Below are 21,872 nucleotides of genomic sequence, written 5' to 3' on the forward strand. Positions count from 1 at the left end.
AATATGGCCTAAAAAGGCATTCTAGACTATATATAAAAGATAAGCTATAAATGAATTATGTCTACAACTTATCACATATACTTAAAATCATCTGAAAGTACTAATCTGAAAACCACTCAGAACTGCAAAATTAAAAAAAAAAATTCAAAAGCAGAGATGGTTAGTAACCATCTACATGAAACCTAACTGTTGCTCTTTCAGATATCCCTATAAAGCATGCAGCATTCTTACCCCTAACCTTTATTATTTTAATTCAGTGGTGCTTAATCCAAGCTGCCCATCAGCATCACTTGTGGTGCTTTTTTTTTTTTTTTTTTTTTTTTTTTTTTTTTTTTTTTAAGATAGGGTCTCACCCGGTTGCCCAAGCTGAAGTACAGTGGCATGATCATGGTTCACTGCAGCCTCGACCTCCCGGGCTCAAGTGATCCCCCACTTTGGCCTCTTAAGCACCTGGGACCACAGGCACACGTCACCATGCCTGGCTAATTGTTTTTTTTTTTTTTTGGTACAGACAGGGTCTCACTATGTTGCCCAAGCTGGTCTTGAACTCCTGGTTTAAATGATCCACATGCCTCGGCCTCCCAAAGGGCTAGGTTTACACGTGTGATCCAGCCCCCTGTAGTGCTTTTCAAATATATAGATGCTGAGCTTTTCTAAATCTGGGGATCCAATTCAGTAAGTAGAAAGCAGGGCCTGGCATCTACATATTTTAAAGGCTTTAAGGCAATTCTGATAAACAGCTAGGATTAAAAACCTTTACCTCTAATGTTATGATGGATATTACAGAACCCTGCTATCCAACATGTGGTCCACTGAATAGAAGCACTGCTATCGCTTGGGAGCTTGTCAGAAATGCAGAATCTCAGGCCCTACGATGTACTGATCCAAAACCTGCATTTTAAAAAAGATCCCCATATGATTCCAATGCACATTAAAGAAAGGCTATTATAGGTTTTACAACAAACTAGTTAACTAAGAAACAAAAAGGACCACTCACTTGGTAATAAACATATCTGCACAGATAAGTATGTAACAGTGAAAGGTGTTCAATAATATCATGTAAGTTTCATGTTTAAAGTTTTGAAAGTATATACTTTTATAGTGCACTTTATAATAAAGTAGGCAGCCTCGATTAAGCACTGAGTTAGAATAAAAAGGTTAGGGGTAAGCATGCTTTATAGCGATATCTGCAAAAGCAACAATTAGGTTTCATACAGGTGGTTATTAACCATCTCTGCCTTTAAAATATTTTTTTCTGTTGCTGTCCTGAATGATTTTTAGATTAGTACTTTTAGATATACTTTTATGCTTTTCTTTAATAAAAAAAACTAACATATCAAATGTTATATCTCACAAAACCAAAAATAAATCTGCCAAGAAGCCTTTATGATTATAGCCATAAAAAAACGTTCAGAGTAGTCAAATTTCATATCTGCTACAATTAAGATGTACAAAGAATAAAAACTGTCTTGGTCTGATAAGACTGATACCTACTATATAATTTATGTCACTAATATTAAAAATCATACTATATTCTGAATCTACTACAATATTTAATAGATCATCTTTTGGTTAAATATATGAAGGCACTATTGAGATCAAGATCACAGAAGAATTTCCACATGAAAAAAATTAGCTCCAATTTTTCAGCCATCTGAGATCACTATATAACAAATATTTGTCAGTGATAGCAACAGGAACTAGGCAAGAGGACAGATCTGGCTCAGTAAAAACTAACCACTGTTTTAAAAAGAAACAAATAATCTTACTTTAAATCTTTATGAACTTCTTGTATCTTCATAAGTAAAGATAACTATTTTAATAAACGTAACTAGGAAGAAACCAAAGACACAGATGGTAACCTTTCGAATTAATTAACAGTAATCAAAAATTTATTAATTCTAGCTACCCTGAATTATGGTAATTCTTTTTTTTCTGGTCTTATCCAGCTATTGAATGTTAAAGTGAAGATCAAAAAACAGAAAAGGGCTGGGTGTGGTGGCTTATGCCTGTAATCCTACTACTTGGCGGGTGGATTTCCTGAGCTCAGGAGTTGGGAGATCAGCCTGGGCAACATGGTGAAACCCCATCTCTACTAAAAATACACAAAATTAGCTGGACGTGGTGGCATGCGCCTTATAGTCCCAGCTACTTGGGAGGCTGAGGCAGGAGAATCGCTTGAACCCAGGAGGTGAAGGTTGCAGTGAGCCAAGATTGTGCCACTGCACTCCAGCCTGGGCGACAAAATGAGACTCTCTCCAAAGGAGAAAAAAAAAAAAAAAGAACAAAATGACCGGATTATTATATCCAAATTCTCTCATTTAATCAATTGAACAACAAAACCAAAGAAATTCAGATAGAGGGCACATTAAAATATTATTTATATTATAATTTTATAATAAAATTATTAATATTACTAACACTATTAAACTTATTAAATATTATCTAATTTTAAGATAATTGAATGCATAATTATTTTCCTCTCAGAACTTACTCAGAGGACTAAAATGCAAGAGAAATTCCATCTATGATAAAACTAGGAAAAATTTGTATATAAGCTAAATATATAAGCTAAAATGTATAAAGACAAAGTAAACCAGAGATGTAACTAATTTATAGAACAGAATAACTGAAACACCACTATCAAAAGAGAAACAGACCATTAGCCCAACAGGAATCAGGTATGAGATGTACCAGATACAGGGGTGAGGCTTTGGTTAGAAAAAAGGGAGACCAGCTGAACATTTGTGAGGAGTAATCAGACACAAGTTTTCATTGCCAAACTAAACAGCCAGGTGATTATTCTCTAAAGAAACCAAACTAGAAAGGTCCTGGACTAGGAGACATCAGGTATACAGGAGGATGACATGAAGTACTACATAAAAGCATTAAGTGAAAGTTTACATGATAAGTAGTGAAATCCTCAGCCCCATTCCCACTGTCAGCTCCCAGAATTATGGTAGCTGGGTTAATTATTCAGAAGACAAACACTGGCAGGTGTGTGTCTAATAAAATGATTCCAAGGTTACCCATCCCTGATGTACACATCCTACAACCTAGGCACGGTGAATTTGACAGATTTTACTCCCAAAATTAAGTTACATTATATAGCATTGTTGACCTAAAGATGGCGAGGTTATCCTGGTGGGCCTGACCCGATCAAATGAGCTTGTGAAAGGCAGAGATTTCTTTGGCTGGTTGGAGATAAGGAAGTCAGAGATTAAAAGCACAAGAAGGATTCTACTTGCCACTGCTGACTTAAAGATGGAGGGTGCCACATGTCAAAGAATGTGGGCAACCTTATGGAGATGACAGCCCATTAAAAAATCAGGATCTTGGTTCTACAATTGCAAGGAACTAAATTCTGCTACCAATAACAATAAATTTGGAAGTAAATGTTCACCCACAGCCTACAGATAAGGAACATAGGATAGCTGATTTCAGCCTTGAGACCATAAGCAAGAGAATCCAGCCACACTGTCCCCAGATGTCTGGCTCACAGAAATTTAAGAGATAATAAATGGATGTTGTTTCACACCACTATATTTATAGTAAATTGTTATGCTGCAATAGAAAACTAATCCATGCTGTATAGTGAAATGAACCAACAAAACATGCATCCAGACTTTCGAATTTAGCTTTTTATGGCATTGCTATAGACTAAAAACAGAACCCAAGGATCCCCAGACATCTGAAGAAAATCTTAAGTATGAAAAGCCAACCAAAGTATTGAAAATGAGACTGAAATTTTATAATGTCAAAATTATAAAGCTTTGGGGAAGGAGAATAGGGACAAGTGGTACAGAGACAGGGTAAGTCATAAATAAGTTTGGCAACACCAGAAGTTTAGTAACTCTAAAGGTCTGAGAGTGGTTTTTTAAACTGGAACTCTATACCTAGCTAAACTATCAAGTACGAGGATAGTAAGAAAGGCATTTTCAGACAGTCTAAAAAATTTTACCTCTCAAGCATCCTTTCTCAAGAAACATATTGGACACCTAAACCTTGTTCAATCTCAACATCACAAAAAGAGAAGCAACCAGACAGTGCCTATGTGATACATAAGGAAATACACAGCATTATGAATGACTATTCTTGCCAAAATCAGAATAAACCTGAATCTGATCAAGTATCTGGATCTAAAATAGGAAATACAACACACAGAAGCACAACAGGCAAAATCCATAAAGTGAGAGAAGTGACTATTTCTTCAACAAATAAATAGAAAAAAAAAGAGGAACTGTTATGATTAAACTTAAAACAAATTTTTTAAATTTTTAATTTTATGGGTACATACTATGTGTATATATTTAAGGAAAATAATTAACATTAAAACTATGTAAACCTTGTTTGGATCCTGATTTAAACCAACTGTAAAAAGACAGAAAATAATTGAAGAAATCACAACATTGACAGGATACTGGCAATATTAAGGAATTACTTTTTTTTCCCTTTAAATCTGAAATAGTATTATGGCTATATTTCCTTTTAAACACTCTTAATTTACAGATACATACTAAAATATTTATATATATGAAATGGTATGGTGCTTAGATTTGCTTTAAATTAACATAGGTGGCGATGTCAGCAAGGCGGTAATAGGCAGATATGAAAAAAGACTGCCTGTACACTGAAGGCTGCTGAAGCTGGATGATGGATAAACATACAGAGGTTTCATTACACTATTCTCTTAGATTTGTATGTGAAAATTTCCATTTAAAAAAGGAAGGAAATAAGGAGTGAGGGAGAGGAAAAGTGAAAGAGAGGTGGAGAAAGAAAGGAAGGGAAGTAGGGGGAAGGCTAGCTTGTTAGCTACCATAAAGAAAATATAAAAAATAGAAATAATTACACAACTTAGAAAAATGAAGCAACTATTTGCATCGTATGAGAAGGTACCTTATCTCCAAAAGTCAGCTTTTATGTAAAATCTACTTCCATGTAACATTTTTGAATCTTGTTGTGCCTCTTGGGGCCACAGAAAACAAATCTGTATGACAGTCTCCTAAGCATTTGAAGAACACTTTATTCAACCTGAGTCTTCTTGTCTTCAGGAGAAACATTCCCTGCTCCTCTGAGGTGTATTTTTAAATAATTTCATAATCTGAATAAACTTCTAGAGCAACATCAAATTGCTGGAAAATGCTAAATTAGGTCTCTACTCTTCTGTACAAATAGTTTTCTTTACTCCAAGACAGGACCGTGCACATGCCCTGATTATGTTTCCAAGTCTATTTGGTTAAGATCCTTTTAGTAATCCATTCTAGAATTTCACGTTGGATGGAAATCAAGTTTAGCCATGAGTCCTTCAAATATTTAAATACTGGCTGGGCACAGTGGCTCAGGCCTGTAATCCCAGCACTTTGGGAGGCCGAGGTGGGCGGATCACAAGGTCAGGAGATCGACACAATCCTGGCTAACGCAGCGAAACCCCGTCTCTACTAAAAATACAAAAAATTAGCCAGGCATGGTGGCGGACGCCTGTAGTCCCAGCTACAGCAGGAGACTGAAGCAGGAGAATGGCATGAACCCGGGAGGCGGAGCTTGCAGTGAGCCAAGATCGCGCCATTGCACTCCAGCCTGGAGGGACAGAGTTAGACTCCGTCTCAAAAAAAAATTAAAAAAAAAAAAATTTACTGTATTAAAAGATGTTTACTGAAAGCATTATTGAACAGTATTAGGTCAGTTTTATGCTATAATAAAGTAGCAGTTTACATGCATTGCATGTATAATAGGTAGTGCGCTGGGGTTCTTAAACCATGAACAATTAGTGTTCATAGTGTATTTATGTCTACTTTATAAAACCTAAGAAAATATATGTCTTTAAAATGATTATAGAGATTTCATTATCACTGCCTTATATTTAAGATATGATATATAGTGCTAAATATTTGATTGTGTGTGTGTGTGTGTATATATATATATATATATACACACATATATATATATACACTCCCTAATTAAAACATTGTTCCTATCGGGATAATATAATGATCCACTTCACAAAAATACCATGATGATTCACATGAGAAGGTTTCAGCCTACTGTCTCTAACAAACAAGTGGGGAAAATTATATATCGTCAATTCTCATTATTCAGTTATTCACAGTAGTTATGTTAAGTTGCTAGAAACACGGAATTAGCAAATACTATACTCAACCACTGCTCCTGGGAGAAATACAGCGTTAGCCAGCCCCTGGCCACATCATTGTCATTAATGCACATAACCCTGTTTTGTGTGTGTTTCTGTTTAAATGTACCGTTTTTGTGTGTGTCCTTCCAACTTTTATTTTAGGTACAGCGGGTATACGTGCAAGTTGGTTATGTGGGTAAATTGCATGTTGCGGGGGTTCAGGGTACAGATTATTTCATCACCGAGGTAATGAGCATAGCATCTGATAAGTAACTTTTCAATCCTCACCTTCCTCCCATTCTCAAGTAGGCCCTGGTGTCTATTGTTCCCTTCTTAGTGTCCATGTGTACTCAATGTTCAGCTCCCACTTATAAGTAATAACGTGGCATTTGGTTTTTTGTTCCTGCGTTAATTCACTTAGGATAATGGGCTCCAGCTGCATCCATGTTGCTGCAAAGGACATGATTTTATTCTTTTTTATGGCTGCGTGGCATTCCATGATGTAAAATATAACTTATTTAATATATGTTGTTGATTCATTAACATTGAACTCACAGCCAACAGCAGTAAAACTCATGCCTGAACCTAAAACATGTTTTTCCCAAAAGGCACATCACAGCATTCTCACACTTAGGAACACTAGACAGCACTATGCTTGGGCGCCATTTTAAACAGTGAGTGGGAAGGACTGTACATCATGGTTTGAGTGCCAGCTAAGACACAGTACAATAGAATATCAGACAGATTTCTAAGGTTTTTGACCTCAGTCCCTGGCTCCCAGATGGCATCTCTAGACCAACTCAGGGCCTAGGGGAACTTGCCACCCTGAAGGGGAAAAAACAAGTCTGGCTGGCTTCGCCACCAAGATAGATGGAGTAAGATGGCTGAATGGGGGCTCTAGTGATCTCCCCACCCCTCCCCAAGTTTGGCAACTATCTACACAAAGTGAGCATCTTCATATGAACCCAAAATCAGGTGAGCACACACAGTGCCTGGTTTTGACTTCGTATTGCTGAAACAGGCATTAAAGAGGGTAGAAAAGACAGTTTTGCATTGCCGGTGACACTCCTCCCTAATCCCCTAGCAGCTCCCCACATGGTGCAAAGAACTGTGCAACTGTAAGACGGAGAGCACAGCAACTGTGAGCCTTTGCATTGAACTCAGTGCTGCCTGGTCACAGTGGAGAGCAGAAACAGGCTGAACTCAGCTGATGCCTGCTCGTGGAGGGAGCTTTTGGACCAGCACTAGCCACAGGGAAATTGTCCATCCCAGCAGTCCAAACTTGACTTCCAGCAAGCCCTATCAACATGGGCTGCAGTGCTCTGGGGCCCTAAGTGAAGCTGAGGGGCAGTCTAAGCCACAGGACTGCAATTCCTAAGCAAGTCCTAGTGCCAAGATGGACTTGGGGTCACTGGACTGGGGATGGGGAGCAGGCAACTTCCTGAGCCACCACTTGGGTGGCTAAGGGAGTGCTTGAGTCACCCCTCTCCCAACCTCAGGCAGCACAGCTTAAGGCTCCAAAAGAGACCCCTTCCTTCTGCTTGAGAGAAAAGAGCAGAGACAACTTGGTCTTGCATCTTGGATACAAGCTTACCCACAGTAGGATAGGGCGCCAGTCAGATTCGTGAGGTCCCCATTCCAGACCCTAGCTCCTGGACAATCTTTCTACACACACCCTGTGCCAGAAGGGAACCTGCTCCCTTGAAGAAAACAACCCATCCCTGGAAGGATCCATCACTTACTGACTAAAAAGCCCTTGGGCCCTGAAGAACCAGCAGTGACACCCAAGTAGTATGCCACCTGCCTCGGTTGAGACTCTGGGATGTGCCAGCTTCATGTGAGAACCAGCACACTGCCAGCTATGGTGGCAACAGTGAGAGCACAGTTGGGGTGGGGGGGGCTGCTGAGTAGAAAGTGGACCCTTGGGGTCTCCTATTCCAAGGCTTGGCACTTAGATGACATTTCTGGAGCTGTCCTGGGAGAGAGGGGGCCCACTGTTCTGAAGGGTGAGTCTCAGGCCTGGCAGCTTTCATCACAAGCTGACTGAAGAGCCCTTGGGCCTTAACTGCACACTGGCGGTAGCCTGGCAGTACTCCCTGTGGGCCTCTGGTGGTGGCGGCCATGGGCTGAGACTCCTTACCTGTGGAAAGAGGAAGAGCGGGAAGGACTGTATATCGTGGTTTGAGTGCCAGCGAAGACACAGTACAATAGACCCTCATCAGATAGATTTCTAAGGTTTTTGACCTCAGTCCCTGGCTCCCAGATGGCATCTCTGAACCAGCTCAGGGCCTAGGGGAACCTGCCATCCTGAAGGGGAAAAAAACAAGTCCGGCTGGCTTCGCTACCTGCTGACTATAGAGCCCTAGGGCCTTCAGCAAACATAGGTGGTAGCCAGGTAGCAGTCACAACGGGCATTGAGTGAGACCCAGTGCTCTGCTGGCTTCAAGTCTCACCTAGCACAGTCCCAGTGGTGGTAGCCACAGGGGTACTTGTGTCACCCCAACCCCAGCTCCACATGGCTCGGGGGGAGACAGAGAGAGAGAGAGAGAGAGAGAGAGAGAGACTCCATTTGTTTGGGAGAAAGAAAAGAGAACAAGAGTCTCTACTTGGTAATCCCGATAATTCTTCTAGATCTTACATAAAACCACCAAGGTGGTACCTCTATGAATCTGTAAAAATCATAGCGATACTGGGATTGGGGTGCTCCCCAATGCAGACATGGCTTAGATCACAATAACCAAGTCCCTTTGAATACTTAGAAAGCCTTCCAAAGAAGGACAGGTACAAACAAGCGCAGACTGTGAATACTATAATAAATACCTAATTCTTCAATGCCCAGACACCAACAAACATCTACAAGGATCATGACCATCAAGGAAAACACGACCTCACCAAATGAACTATATAAGGCACCAGGGACCAATTCTGGAGAAACAGCGATATGTGACCTTTCAGAAAGAAAAATCAAAACAGTATTGAGGACACTCAAAGAAATTAAAGATAACACAGAGAAGGAATTCAGAATTCTATCAGATAAATTTAACTATCTGATAAATTTGGCAACTATCTACACAAAGTGAGCATCTTCATATAAACCCAAAATCAGATGAGCACACACAGTGCCTGGTTTTGACTTCGTATTGCTGAAATAGGCATTAAAGAGGGTAGAAAAGACAGTTTTGAATTGCCAGTGACACCCCTCCCTAATCCCCTAGGGATTAACTGAAATAACTGAAAAGAATTAAGCAGCAATATCGGAGCTGAAAAATGCAATAGACACAGCGAAGAATGCATCAGAGTCTCTTAATAGCAGAATTGATCAAGCAGAAGAAAGAATTAGTGAGCTTGCAGACAGGCTATCTGAAAATACACAGTCAAAGGAGACAAAAAAAGAAAAGAATAGAAAACAATGAAGCATGCCTACAAGATCCAGAAAACAGCCTCAAAATGGCAAATCTAAAAGTTATTGGCCTTAAAGAGGAGGTAAAGAAAGTGACAGGGGTAGAAAGTTTATAAGGTAAAGGTATAGTAACAGAGAACTTCCCAAACCTAGAGAAAGACACCAATATTTAAGTACAAGAAGGTTACAGAACACCAAGCAGATTTAACCCAAAGACGACTACCCCAAGGCACTTAATAATCAAACTTCCAAAGGTCAAGGAGGTAAGGATCCTAAAAGCGGCAAGAGAAAAAGACACAAATAAAATACAATGGGGCTCCAATACATCTAGCAGCAGACTTTTCAGTGGAAACCTTACAGCCCAGGAGAGAGTGGCATGACATGAAGTACTGAAGGCAAAAAAATTTTATCCTATAATGGTACATCTGGCAAATATATCCCTTAAACGTGAAGGAGAAAGAGGGACTTTCCCAGACAAAAGTTGAGAGATTTCATCATCGCCACTTCTGTCCTACAAGAAACACTAAAGAGATTTCTTCAATCAGAAAGAAAAGAATGGTCATGAGCAAAAAGAAATCATCTGAAGGTACAAAACTGACTGATAATATTAAGTACAGAGAATATTATAACACTGTAACTGTGGTGTGTTAACTCTTACCTTAAGTAGAAGCACTAAAAGATTAACCAATCAAAAATAATAACTACAACAACTTTTCAAGACATATGCAGCACAGTAAGATATAAATAGAAATGACAAAAAGTTAAAAAGTAGGGGGACAAACTTAAGGTGCAGAGTCATTGGTTTTCTTTTAGCTTGTTAAATTTGTTTATGGAAGTGGTGTTAGGCTGTTATCATCTTAAAATAATGGGATATAAGATAGTATTTGCAAGCCTCATGGTAACCTCAAATCAAAAACATACAATGGATACAAAAAATAAAAAGCAAGAAATTAAAGCATATCACCAGAGAAAATCACTTTCACTAAAAGGCAGGAAGGAAAGAAGGAAGATAACAATACAAAACAACTTGAAAACAAATAACAAAATGACAGGAGTAAGTCTTCACTTACCAATAACAACACTGAATGTAAATGGACTTAAAGGACTACAATCAAAAAATATGCAGAGGCTGAATGGATAAAAAACAAGACCCAGTGATCTGTTGCCTACAAGAAACACACTTCACCTATAAAGATACACAGAGAGTGAAAATAAAGCGATTGAAAAAGATATTCCAGGCCACTGGAAACCAAAAAAGAGCAAGAATAGCTATACTTACACTGCACAAAATAGATTTCAACACAAAAATATAAGAGACAAGATCATTATATAATGATAAAGGGGTAAATTAAGCAAGAGGATATAACAATTTTAAATACATATGCACCTAACACTGGAGCACAAAGCTATATAAAGCAAATACGAGAGCTAAAGGTAAAGACAGAACCCCAATATAAAAATAGCTGTAGACTTTAACTTTCCACTTTCAGCACTGGACAGATCTTCCACAGAGAAAATCAACAAAGAAACACTGGACTTAGAAAGAAAGATGGCAGAGAGGAGAGGAGACAGGGCTAACGTGCAGCTCCCACTTGGATGGGCAGAATAGCATGTGGAGACTCACACCACAAACTCTGGCTCTAAGAACCACTGCAGGAACATTACCAGGAAAACCAAAACAATTCACAGATTCTCTGAAAGAAGTGACACATTGCTGCAAATTCTGCAAGACAGTCAAAAACTGTGAGTTCCGAAAGTATGAGAGGGGGAAAACCTGTCTCCAAACACACATGTCCATTGGGGAATCTGAAAATCCAGATCACAGGAGAAGGATTTAATCTCACCTATAACAAAAATGAATATAGGGAGCCACATGAAATATAAAGGTAGAAGCAGCAGTGGGAAGAGACTTGTAAGCACACCCAGTCTTCAGCTCGAGCCCAGGGAAGCCATCCCTGACTGCATCTGATAGGGGCCCTCAGGGAAGGCAGCCAGCAGAATTAGGGAGGGGTCACAGGGTGAAAAAAACTTCCAACTGAATTTCATAATAATTTCAACTGGGCACAAACTTTCTTCAGCAGAACCCACAGGGTAAATGGGAATCCTCCCTAAATCATTCTATGAAGCCAGTATCACCCTAATACGAAAACCAAGAAAGGAGAGGAAGGGAGGGAAGGGGAGGGGAGAAGGAAGGCAGAGGGAAGGGAGGGGAGAAGGAAGGAAGGAAGGAAGGAAGGAAGGAAGGAAGGAAGAAAACTACAGATCCCTGATGAACACAGATGCAAAAATCCTCAACAAAATACTAGCTAACAGAATCCAACAGCATAGTAAAAAGATAATATACCTTGATCAAATGGGTTTCACACCAGGAATGCAGGGACGGTTTAACACATGCAAGTCAATAAATGTGATACATCACATAAAAGGAATTAAAAACAAAAATTGCATGATCATCTCAATGATGCAGAAAAAGCATTTGATGAAATCCAGCCATCCCTTTATGATTAAAACCTTTAGCAAAACTGGCATAGAAGGGACATATCTCAACGTAATAAAAGCCATCTATGACAAACCAACAGCCAACATTATACTAAATGGTAAAATGTTGAAAGCATCCCCCCGAGAATTGGAACAAGATCTGGATGCCCACTTTCACTATTTCTGTTCAACACAGTACTGCAAGTCCTAGCCAGAGCAATCAGACAAGAGAAACAGACAACCAAACTGATAAGGAAGAAGTCAAATTATCCTTGCTTGCAGATAATATAATCTTATATTTGGAAAAACCTGAAGACTTCAGCAAAAAAACTACTAAAACTGATAAATTCAACAAAGTTGCAGGAAACAAATCACCATACAAAACCCAGTACCATGTCTATATGCCAAGAACCAACAATCTGAAAAACAAATCAAGAAAGTAATGCCATTTACAATATCTACGAATAAAATAAAATACCTAGGAAGGAACTTAATCAAAGAACTGAAAGATCTCTACAACGGAACTATAAAACACTGATGCAAAAAATTGAAGAGGACACAAGAAAAATGGGAAAATATTCCATGTTCATGGGTTGGAAGAATCAATACTGTTAAAATGTACATACTACCCAAAGCAACTTACAGAGTCAATGCAATTCCTATCAAAATACTAATGGCATTATTTACAGAAGTAGAAAAAGCAATCTATATTGGTCTGTTTTCACATTGCTATAAATACCCAAGACAGGGTAATTTATCAAGAAAAGAGGTTTAATTGACTCACAGTTCCACATGGCTGGGAGGCCTAAGGAAACTTACAATCATGGCAGAAGGTGAAGAGGAATCAAGGACCTTCTTCACATGGCAGCAGGAGAGAGAAGTGTGAGGAGTGGAAGGGGAAGAGCCCCTTATAAAACCATCAGATCTTGTGAGAACTCATTCACTATTACAAGAACAGCATGGGGGAAACTGTCCCCATGATCCAGTCACCTCCCACTGGGTTCCTCCCTTGACACATGGGGATAATGGGGATTACAATTCAAGGTAAGATTTGGGTGGGGACACAGAGCCAAACCATATCACAATCCTAAAATTTACATGGAACCTCAAAAGATCCAGAATAGCCAAAGGTATCCTGAGCAAAAAGAACAAGACTAGAAATAATCACATTACCTGATTTCAAATTATACTACAGAGTTATAGTAACCAAAATGGCATGATTGTCACATAAAAGTACACATATAGACCACTAGAATACAATAGAAAACCCCGGAATAAATCCATACATCTACAGCCAACTCATTTTTGACAAAGTTGCCAAGAACATCCAGTGGGGAAAGAACAGTCTCTTCAATAAATGGTGCTGGGAAAGCTGGATATCCATATGCAGAAGAATGAAACTAGACCCTGATCTCTCACCACATACAAAAATAGAATCAAAATGGATTCAAGACTTAAACATAAGACCTCTACTATGAAACTACTAAAAGGAAACATTGGGGAAACTCTCCAGGACATTAGAGTGGGCAAAGATTTCTTGAGTAATACCATAAAAGCATGGGCTCCTAAAGCAAATAAGGACAAATGGGATCATATCAAGTTTCTGCACAGGAAAAAAAAAAAAAAAAATCAACAAACTGAAGTGACAACCACAGAATGGGAGAAAATATTTGCAAACTACCCAGCTGACAATGAATTAATAATCAGAATATATAAGGAGCTCAAACAATAGGAAAAAAAAATCTAACAATCTGATCCGAAAATGGGCCAAAGATTTGAATAGACATTTCTCAAAAGAAGACATATAAATGGCAAATACACATATGAAAAGGTATCAACATCATTGATCATCAGAAAAACGCAAATCAAAACTATAATGAGATATCATTTCACACCAGTTAAAATGACTTATCCAAAAGACAGGCAATGACAAATGCTGGAGAGGATGTGGAGAAAAGGGAATCCTCATATACTATTGGTGAGAATGTAAATTAATACAACCATATGGAGAACAGTGTGGAGGTCGCTTCCAAAAGTAAAAATAGAGCTACCACATGACCCAGCAATCCCACTCCTAGGTATACACCCAAAAGAAAGGAAATCAGTATATTGAAGAGGTATCTGCATTCCCATGTTAATTGCAGCACTATTCACAATAGCCAAGATAGAGTAGAAGGATGAATACCAGAGGCTGGGGAGGATAGTTGGGGCAGTGGTGGTGGGGAAGTGGGAATGGTTAATGAGTATCCAAAAAAAAAAAAAAAAGTTAGAAAAAATGAATAAGACCTAGTATGTGCTAGCACAACAGAGTGGCTATGGTCAAAAATAATTTAATTGTACATTTAAAAATAACTAAAAGAGTATAATTGGGTTGTTTGTAACAAAAGGGATAAATGCTTGAGGTGATGGATAGCCCATTTACCCTGATGTGATTATTATGCATTGCATGCCTGTATCAAAATATCTCATGTATCCCATAAATACTTACACCTACTATGTACCCACAAAAATAAAAAATTAAAAAATTAACACCAACAAAAATCACAAAAATGTGTAAAACCTGGCATTAAACAGGCCACAAAAGGACACTTATTTACAGCAGGAGAGCTGAAACAAGAATGTAGAGCATCACTTTGTTCGACTTCTGCTGGGAGCATGCATGTAGGGTGATTCAGATGTTTCACCGCTTTACACATGCCTATGAAAGACTGCTAGTACTGATTTTGAAGTTAAAATGCATTTTTGCAGGTAGGCAAATTCACAAATACATAATTCACGAATAATCAAACTCAACTGAAAAATCTCTATAAGGTCAACTGTAGCACGTGGATTTTACTCTGGTAATGAAAATTACGATATGCTTTAGTAAAATGCTCCATGTAATTCAGCAGAAAGTAATCAATTAACCTTTATTAATAGTATAATTCTAAATACCCTGTATCATTCATTTTTAACAAGAGCTTTTATTAGATTGATGTGCAACTTTACATAACAAGGTAGACTTATTACTATGTAGAGTACATACCTGCAGCTTCTAGTAAAGCTTCCAGTCTAGCCTGTGTTTCTGGATCTACTGTCCTGAGGTCTGCACCATCAGCAGTACCTGATAAGAGCAACTTGGAAGCTGTTTCCAGCATTGGATTTTCCAAATCATCCTGATCCAAAATGAAAGACTCCACCTACAAAACAAATGCAAAAAGAGGGAGGAAGGGAGAAATGAACAGCGAAAGGAAAAGAGGGGAGAGAAATAAAAAGAAAGCAGGGGAGGGAGAAAATATGTTAACATAATTAACAATAGTAAACACAGTGCAACCCTAAAAAGTTCAACATGACATCTAAGCCTGTTGATTAACAAAAGACGAAAATTTTTTTTGTGGAAGAATTCAAAACTTTATTTCTCATATTTAGCCTAATTTTCTTTACTAATATTCTTTTCTACTTTAATTTGGTTATTAGGTATATGTAGGGTTGAGTGTGATGCTTAGGTTGTAAAAACTCTAACTGTGAATAGAAGACCTAACTAAATCAGCAGTTTTTAAATGTTTTGCTTTCAGGACTCAATGAAGTACTGAACTCCCAAGGACTTTATATAAACCCTATATTTCTTGATATTTACCATATTGGAAATTAAGTAACAAATATCACTATCAAAAAATCACATTCATTAATGTCACCACTGATTTCATCCAAAAAGTCTTTAAGTACTGGAAAGCTGTCAAGCCTAGGCAAACAAGTTCCAAAATTCTAATTTGTGCTTGAAAGCTTAACTTTATCATTGGCAACAAGTATTCTTGTTTTCCTTAAAGTGACAGACTCACTTAAAATATTTTTAGAGGAGCATTTGCCAAATATCCAAGTTTGATAACTGTAGTTTTTCATTTGTACTTTACCACAAAAATGACATTTCATGGGCTAATTCACCTCACATCTAAAAAAATTGCAGTTATGGGCTGGGCGCGGTGGCTCACACCTGTAATCCCAGCACTTTGGGAGGCCAAGGTGGGCGGATCACGAGGTCAGGAGATCAAGACCATCCTGGCTAACACTGTGAAACCCCGTCTCTACTAAAAATACAAGAAATTAGCCAGGCATGATGGCGGGCGCCTGTAGTCCCAGCTACTCGGGAGGCTGAGGCAGGAGAATGGCGTGAACCCGGGAGACGGAGCTTGCAGTGGGCCGAGATTGGGCCACTGCACTCCAGCCTGGGCGACAGAGCACGACTCCACCTCAAAAAAAAAAAAAAAAAAAAAATTGCAGTTATTTTTCCTTCAGACAAACACTATACTTTTTGTATGTAGCAAAAGTGCTTTATGTGTACTTCCCATTTTGTTACACACAGTAATATTGAAAGAACATGCATTCAAAAAAGGGAGTTTTCATAAAATTAATAAAAATTAATAATTTAATTAAAATTAATAATTTTATCACTTCATCAAGGATATTCTTAAACTAGATTTTTTAATTAATTTTAATCTTAATTTTTTTTTAACTTCAAGCGCATGGTAGTGAAGAATACAATCATATCAGTACAGTTTGTTTCCATGGCCTTTGGGTCCATAAGTTTTACCCACCACTGTTTTTGCACCATCATTGTAAATGTCAACACAGTAAAAAAGTCAAGTAACATCTCAATATTACGATAAAAATAGTTTTGACCTCATGGACACCTTTGGTCTATTTACTGTGTTAAGAAACACTGATATAAGTATAGCCAATTCAAAGAAATTTAAAGAATTAGAAAATAAACTTCTAAGACAGGTGTAAAGTTTTGTTTTGATATTCCCTATCACAGTGCTACTTACAAATAGGTACTAAAACATATTATTTTCTGCTTACTGATAAAAATTGGTAATTATTATATAAAACATCACTAATATGATCAGTTAGTTTATTTCATAAATCTAAGGTACTACTAACACTGCAATAACTAAAATAGATGTAAAAATAACTAATAAGCTAGAATACAATCATGCTCTTGCCTAGTATCCAGAAGGTCAATAATAAAAAAGACAAGGAATAAATCCTTAACCATCATAACCTCAGAAACGATACTGTTCCATCTTGAAAAGTCAACTATCAAGTAATCAGGAATACTGCTATAATTAATCAAAACATTTAATACTAAATAGTTAAATCTGGGAAGAAATAATATAAGTTTCTCTACAAAGTTCCATTAAACTAAAGTAGTTTAACATGGAATAATGTTTGAGATTTCAAATATTTTATACACAAACACAACATTCTAAAAAACTCTGTAAATTTTTAAATTTCATAAAATTTTGTTCTACATTAACTTTAATTAATCTATAACTCCTTATGGCAAGGAAATAAAAAATACAAAAACAATTTTTAAAAATTATATATATTTTAAATTATATACGTGTGTGCATATATGTGTGTGTGTATATATATATATATATATATATATATATATATATATATATATTTTTTTTTTTTTTTTTTTTTTCAAAGAGACATGGATAGTCTCGCTATGTTGCCCAAGCTGGCCTCAAACTCCTGGGATCAAGTAATCCTCCTGCCTCGGCCTCCCAAGTAGCTGGGATTACAGGCACATACCACGCCTGGCTGATTTATTTTTGTAGCAACAGGATGTGGAACTCCTGGGCTCAAGTGATCCTCCCACTTTGGCCTCCCAAAGGACGGGATTATAGGCATGCACTACCAGGCCTGGCTAATTTTAAGTTATCTTTAAAGGTAGTAGTAAAAGTATGAGAAAGGAAGAATTTTAAAGGCTGACTAAAGTATAATACTTTAGGAAGCAAATTTTTGGGCACAGCAAAGTGTGATTCAAAATTATAGCAGTAAAAAATATTTTTTTATTGTCAAGGAAAGGTCCAGAAGATGAGTCTTTCTAAAGAAAAAGCTGTTTCCTAATGAAATTTTCTAGTATCTAAAATTTATTAAAATATTTAGAATTATTTCAATTTAATAAGAAAAGATGAAAGCAAATAAATAAATGTATGAAATTGAACAGGTAAAATGAATAGATGAAATACCATAATACAATATTTTAAATGAACATTTTAGAAAGTAGAACACATCAAAAAGCAGTATATAGTTACATGATTAATCAAAGGTAGAGATCAGAGGTGCTAAAGATGTTCAAAGGAGACACTGCATGCATAAAGAATAATATAAAAGGATTTTGACCAAAAAAATTAATTTGTATAAGAGGAGAGAAAGAAGGAACATGGACTGGCAAGTATAAAATTTCTATGTGATAGAACACAGGGTTTTACTGTAGGTTTGAAAAGATAGGTTAGAAGTTAGATCACAGAAGATATCAAATTTCAATCAGAAGCGACTGTCTTACACAAAGTCCCCTATGCCACAGATATCCTAACTAGCCTGGTAAAAACTTACTAGGAAAATTGCATTTCCATCTCTTGATGAGATATACTAAATACAGAAACATTTACTTTCTACTGACTTTAAGCTTCTCCACAAAAGTTCTTATGTTATTCTTAGGCCCACTATTCTCACTATATGCAAAACTTGGTAACTTTTTTTCATAGATTTATCACACATGAATATTATACATATAGTCTTTCCAAGCTCTGTAAAAACAAACACTTTTTTTGGTTTAGTCATGTACACCCAGCAATTAGAAATGTGTCTAACTCACTGTCAGGATTCAAGTGACTATTGAATAAGTCAGAATCTGTAAAGAAGGTGAAATTTACCAGATGATTTTGGGATTCTTCCCTTTCAGACTCTAAAAGGCTCTAGTGTATTTGGAGAAGAAAGGGGTAATCACAATAAATACATCTAAAGGTATATTTTATAGATCTTAGAGGAGATACAGAATCTTACATTAGATAGTAGGTGGTACAAAATGCTATCTTCATTACACACACACATTTATTGCAAACATTCTATGTGTAAAAAATACTGTTTAATACTATGGGAGATAATGAAATGCATGATACCAGCCTTGCTATGTAGGAACTTACTTCTTTAATGAGTGTGTGTAAAAATGAACCATAATACAGGGTAGAAAGTGCATAAGGTAACGAGAAAGAAAAAGAGGTATAAAAGTTCAGTGAGGAAAAAGAGAACTTTCTCCTTTACTTCCAGTTCCTCTTTTTCCAACTAGAAAGAGCTCGTGTTACATTACAAAACAAGTGAAGACAGACTGGCATAAAGAGATGCAATCTTATAAACATACAAAAATAAGTATTCCTTTATTAAATTATGGGCATACACCTCTCTGAGATAGTTCAGATTAAAAACTAAAATGAATTTTCCCTCTGAAACCTATCGCATTTTTATTATATTATTCTACAGAAAAAAATCATTTTGAATCACAACCAACTTCTGGAACATAACAAACATTAAAAATGGTCCAAATAAGAAATTCAAATAAATATTTGAGCTGAGCACGGTGGCTCACGCCTGTAATCCCAGCACTTTGGGAGGCCGAGGCGGGCGGATTGCCTGAGGTTGGGAGTTCGAGACCAGCCTGGCCAACATGGTGAAACACTGTCTCTACTAAAAATACAAAAATTAGCCAGGCATGGTGGTGCACTCCTATAATCCCAGCTACTTGGAAGGCTGAGGCAGGAGAATTGCTTAAACCCAAGAGGTGGAGGTTGCAGTGAGCCGAGATCGAGCCACTGCGCTCCAGCCTGGGTGACAGAGCAAGACTCCGTCTCAAAAAAAAAAAAAAAAAAAAAAATTTAAAAGAAAGTATTTGAAAATATTTTATTTAAATGAAATATATAAATAACTTCCATGAAGAGAGAAGACAAAGGAAAGAAATGTCCTTACTAAATGTATTCTCTAAGGGGGAAAAAAGTTATCAAAGTTACAACTGGCCTTTTTTAAAAGTTGTATTTAAAGTGGTTTGAACGTGTTGTTTTGACCAGCTGGATATTTTATGAAATGATGTTTATGCATAAAGAACCATAAAAATGCAAGAGGCTTAGAAATCAGCAGGTTCAATTCAGTGTTACAGATGAAAAAACCAGACACAAGGACCTTTATTTAAATAGGAGATTTCTAAATACCTAGCACCAAGAGACCAGTTATCCAATTAACTACCTCAATATACTTTCCACCAGGAAATCCAATGCTGGAATAATCAGGAGTTGAACTTCCACACTGCTCTGGGAAAGGTGACTTTAAATTTTACATTTAGGGATGAGGCTGTTAACTACCTGAACCCATTGTTTAATTACTAAAAGTGGGACAAACAAACCTAACATGCCCCCGATTTATGCAACATAAAATACACAGCACCTCCTATAAAGAATTCTTGTCCCCACAATAAACAATAAATAGAAATTTTAGACGTGTAAATAACTTCCAGTACATGGATATTAGTAAGGCAAATACAGGAATAAGATAAATCAATGTTTCTCAATGTAAAAGCACTATTAACATTTTGGACCAGATAATTCTTTGTTGTTTGGGGCTGTCTTGTGTAATTTAGGATGTTTAACAGCAACCCTGGCCTGTACTCACTAAATGCCAGTTAGCAACACTACTTCAGGTTGCAACAACCAAAAATGTCTCCAGACATTGCTAAATGTTCCCTTACAAGAGAAAATTAAAAACAACAACAACAAAAATCATGAAGGAGAAAGAGGCTGAGAATCACTCGGTTAAATATAAGTCAAAAAGAAAAGTCTAAAATGTGGAACATTTTACAGCAAAACTGACCATTTCCTTCAAGTAAGTAGAATGGGAGCAAAAAATCTTTTTTGAATAGAGTAAGAACTGTTCTGAATTAGAGACTCGAGAGATATAACCAGCAAAATAATAGGTCTTACTTAAATCCTATTCAAACAGGACAACTGTAAAAACAGTATTTTTGAGACAAGAAATCTGAATGTGAACTGGGTATTAGATAACATAAAGGAATTACTTCAGTTATGTAAGAAAATGTCCTTGTTTTTCAGATATGCATGCTGAAGTATGAAGGAATAGTGTCAGAAATTTGTCATCAAATACTTAAAGAAAACAAAGCTTCATGGGAAATTCTTGAAAATGTTGTATCTGAGAAATAGATATATAGAGGGTTTTTTTGTTTTGTTTTGTTTTTTTGAGACAGGGTCTCACTCTTGTCACCCAGGCTGGAGTGCAGTGGCACAATCTTGGTTCACTGCAGCCTCTGCCTCCTGGGTTCAAGCGATTCTCCCACCTCAGCCTCCTTCTCCCCCTTCAGCCTCCGGAGTAGCTGGAAATACAGGCGCACGACACCACGCCCACCTAATTTTTGTGTATTTTGGTAGAGATGAGTTTTCACCAAAACACAAGTTTTGTGTATTTTGGTAGAGATGAGTTTTGGCCTCTCAAAAGTGCTGGGATTACAGGAGTGAGCCACTTTTACCCGGTCTATAGAGTGTTTTTCATACGAGTCTGTACTTTTGTTCATGCTAAGTCCTTTTAATTTTGAAAGACTAAAGGTAATGACATTTCACTGTAGAAGTTGCTTTTATTTAAACAGAAAAACTATTATTTAACAGTAATATTACTTAGATTTCTAAGATAATTAGAATTCTTTTTCACTTTCACCCCAAATTAAGTCTGACTTAATACAAACATTTAATAATGAAAACCAAGGTCTTTTAACAATGGTCAGAGCTGAATGAATTTGTTTGTCATTAATGGTAATTCAAATCCTTCTACACTCAAAACACAAAGTCACATGGAAATTTGGTAATGCGGGGTCATTTGGACCAACTGTCATTGTTAGCATTACATTTCAAACTACTCCTCAAGTTAGAAATATTACTGCCATACTAGAGAAGAATGGTTCATTCTGTAGTTTAACAAACTGGTATTTATTCCAAAGGATAAGAAAATTAGTATATTTTGTCCGGGTGCGGTGGCTCACGC

The 21,872-nt window shown here is 37.1% G+C and overlaps 1 protein-coding gene across 7 annotated transcripts in view; it reads right to left on the minus strand.

Annotated features, from left to right (window-relative positions):
- The window catches only part of ANKRD17 (ankyrin repeat domain 17), a 182,717-nt gene that overhangs the window by 86,204 nt on the left and 74,641 nt on the right, over nucleotides 1-21,872 (minus strand). For 6 of the 7 annotated variants that reach the window (XM_003265726.3, XM_003265727.2, XM_030818976.1 and 3 more), the window contains exon 2: nucleotides 15,034-15,187. In XM_003265726.3, coding sequence (XP_003265774.1) covers nucleotides 15,034-15,187 — 154 coding nt within the window. Of the gene's footprint in view, nucleotides 1-760; nucleotides 819-15,033; nucleotides 15,188-21,872 lie in introns of those variants that run through there. The other variant, XM_030818980.1, reaches the window with a different exon arrangement.

This window comes from Nomascus leucogenys, chromosome 9, assembly GCF_006542625.1.
Source record: "Nomascus leucogenys isolate Asia chromosome 9, Asia_NLE_v1, whole genome shotgun sequence".
NCBI classification, from domain to species: Eukaryota; Metazoa; Chordata; class Mammalia; order Primates; family Hylobatidae; genus Nomascus; species Nomascus leucogenys.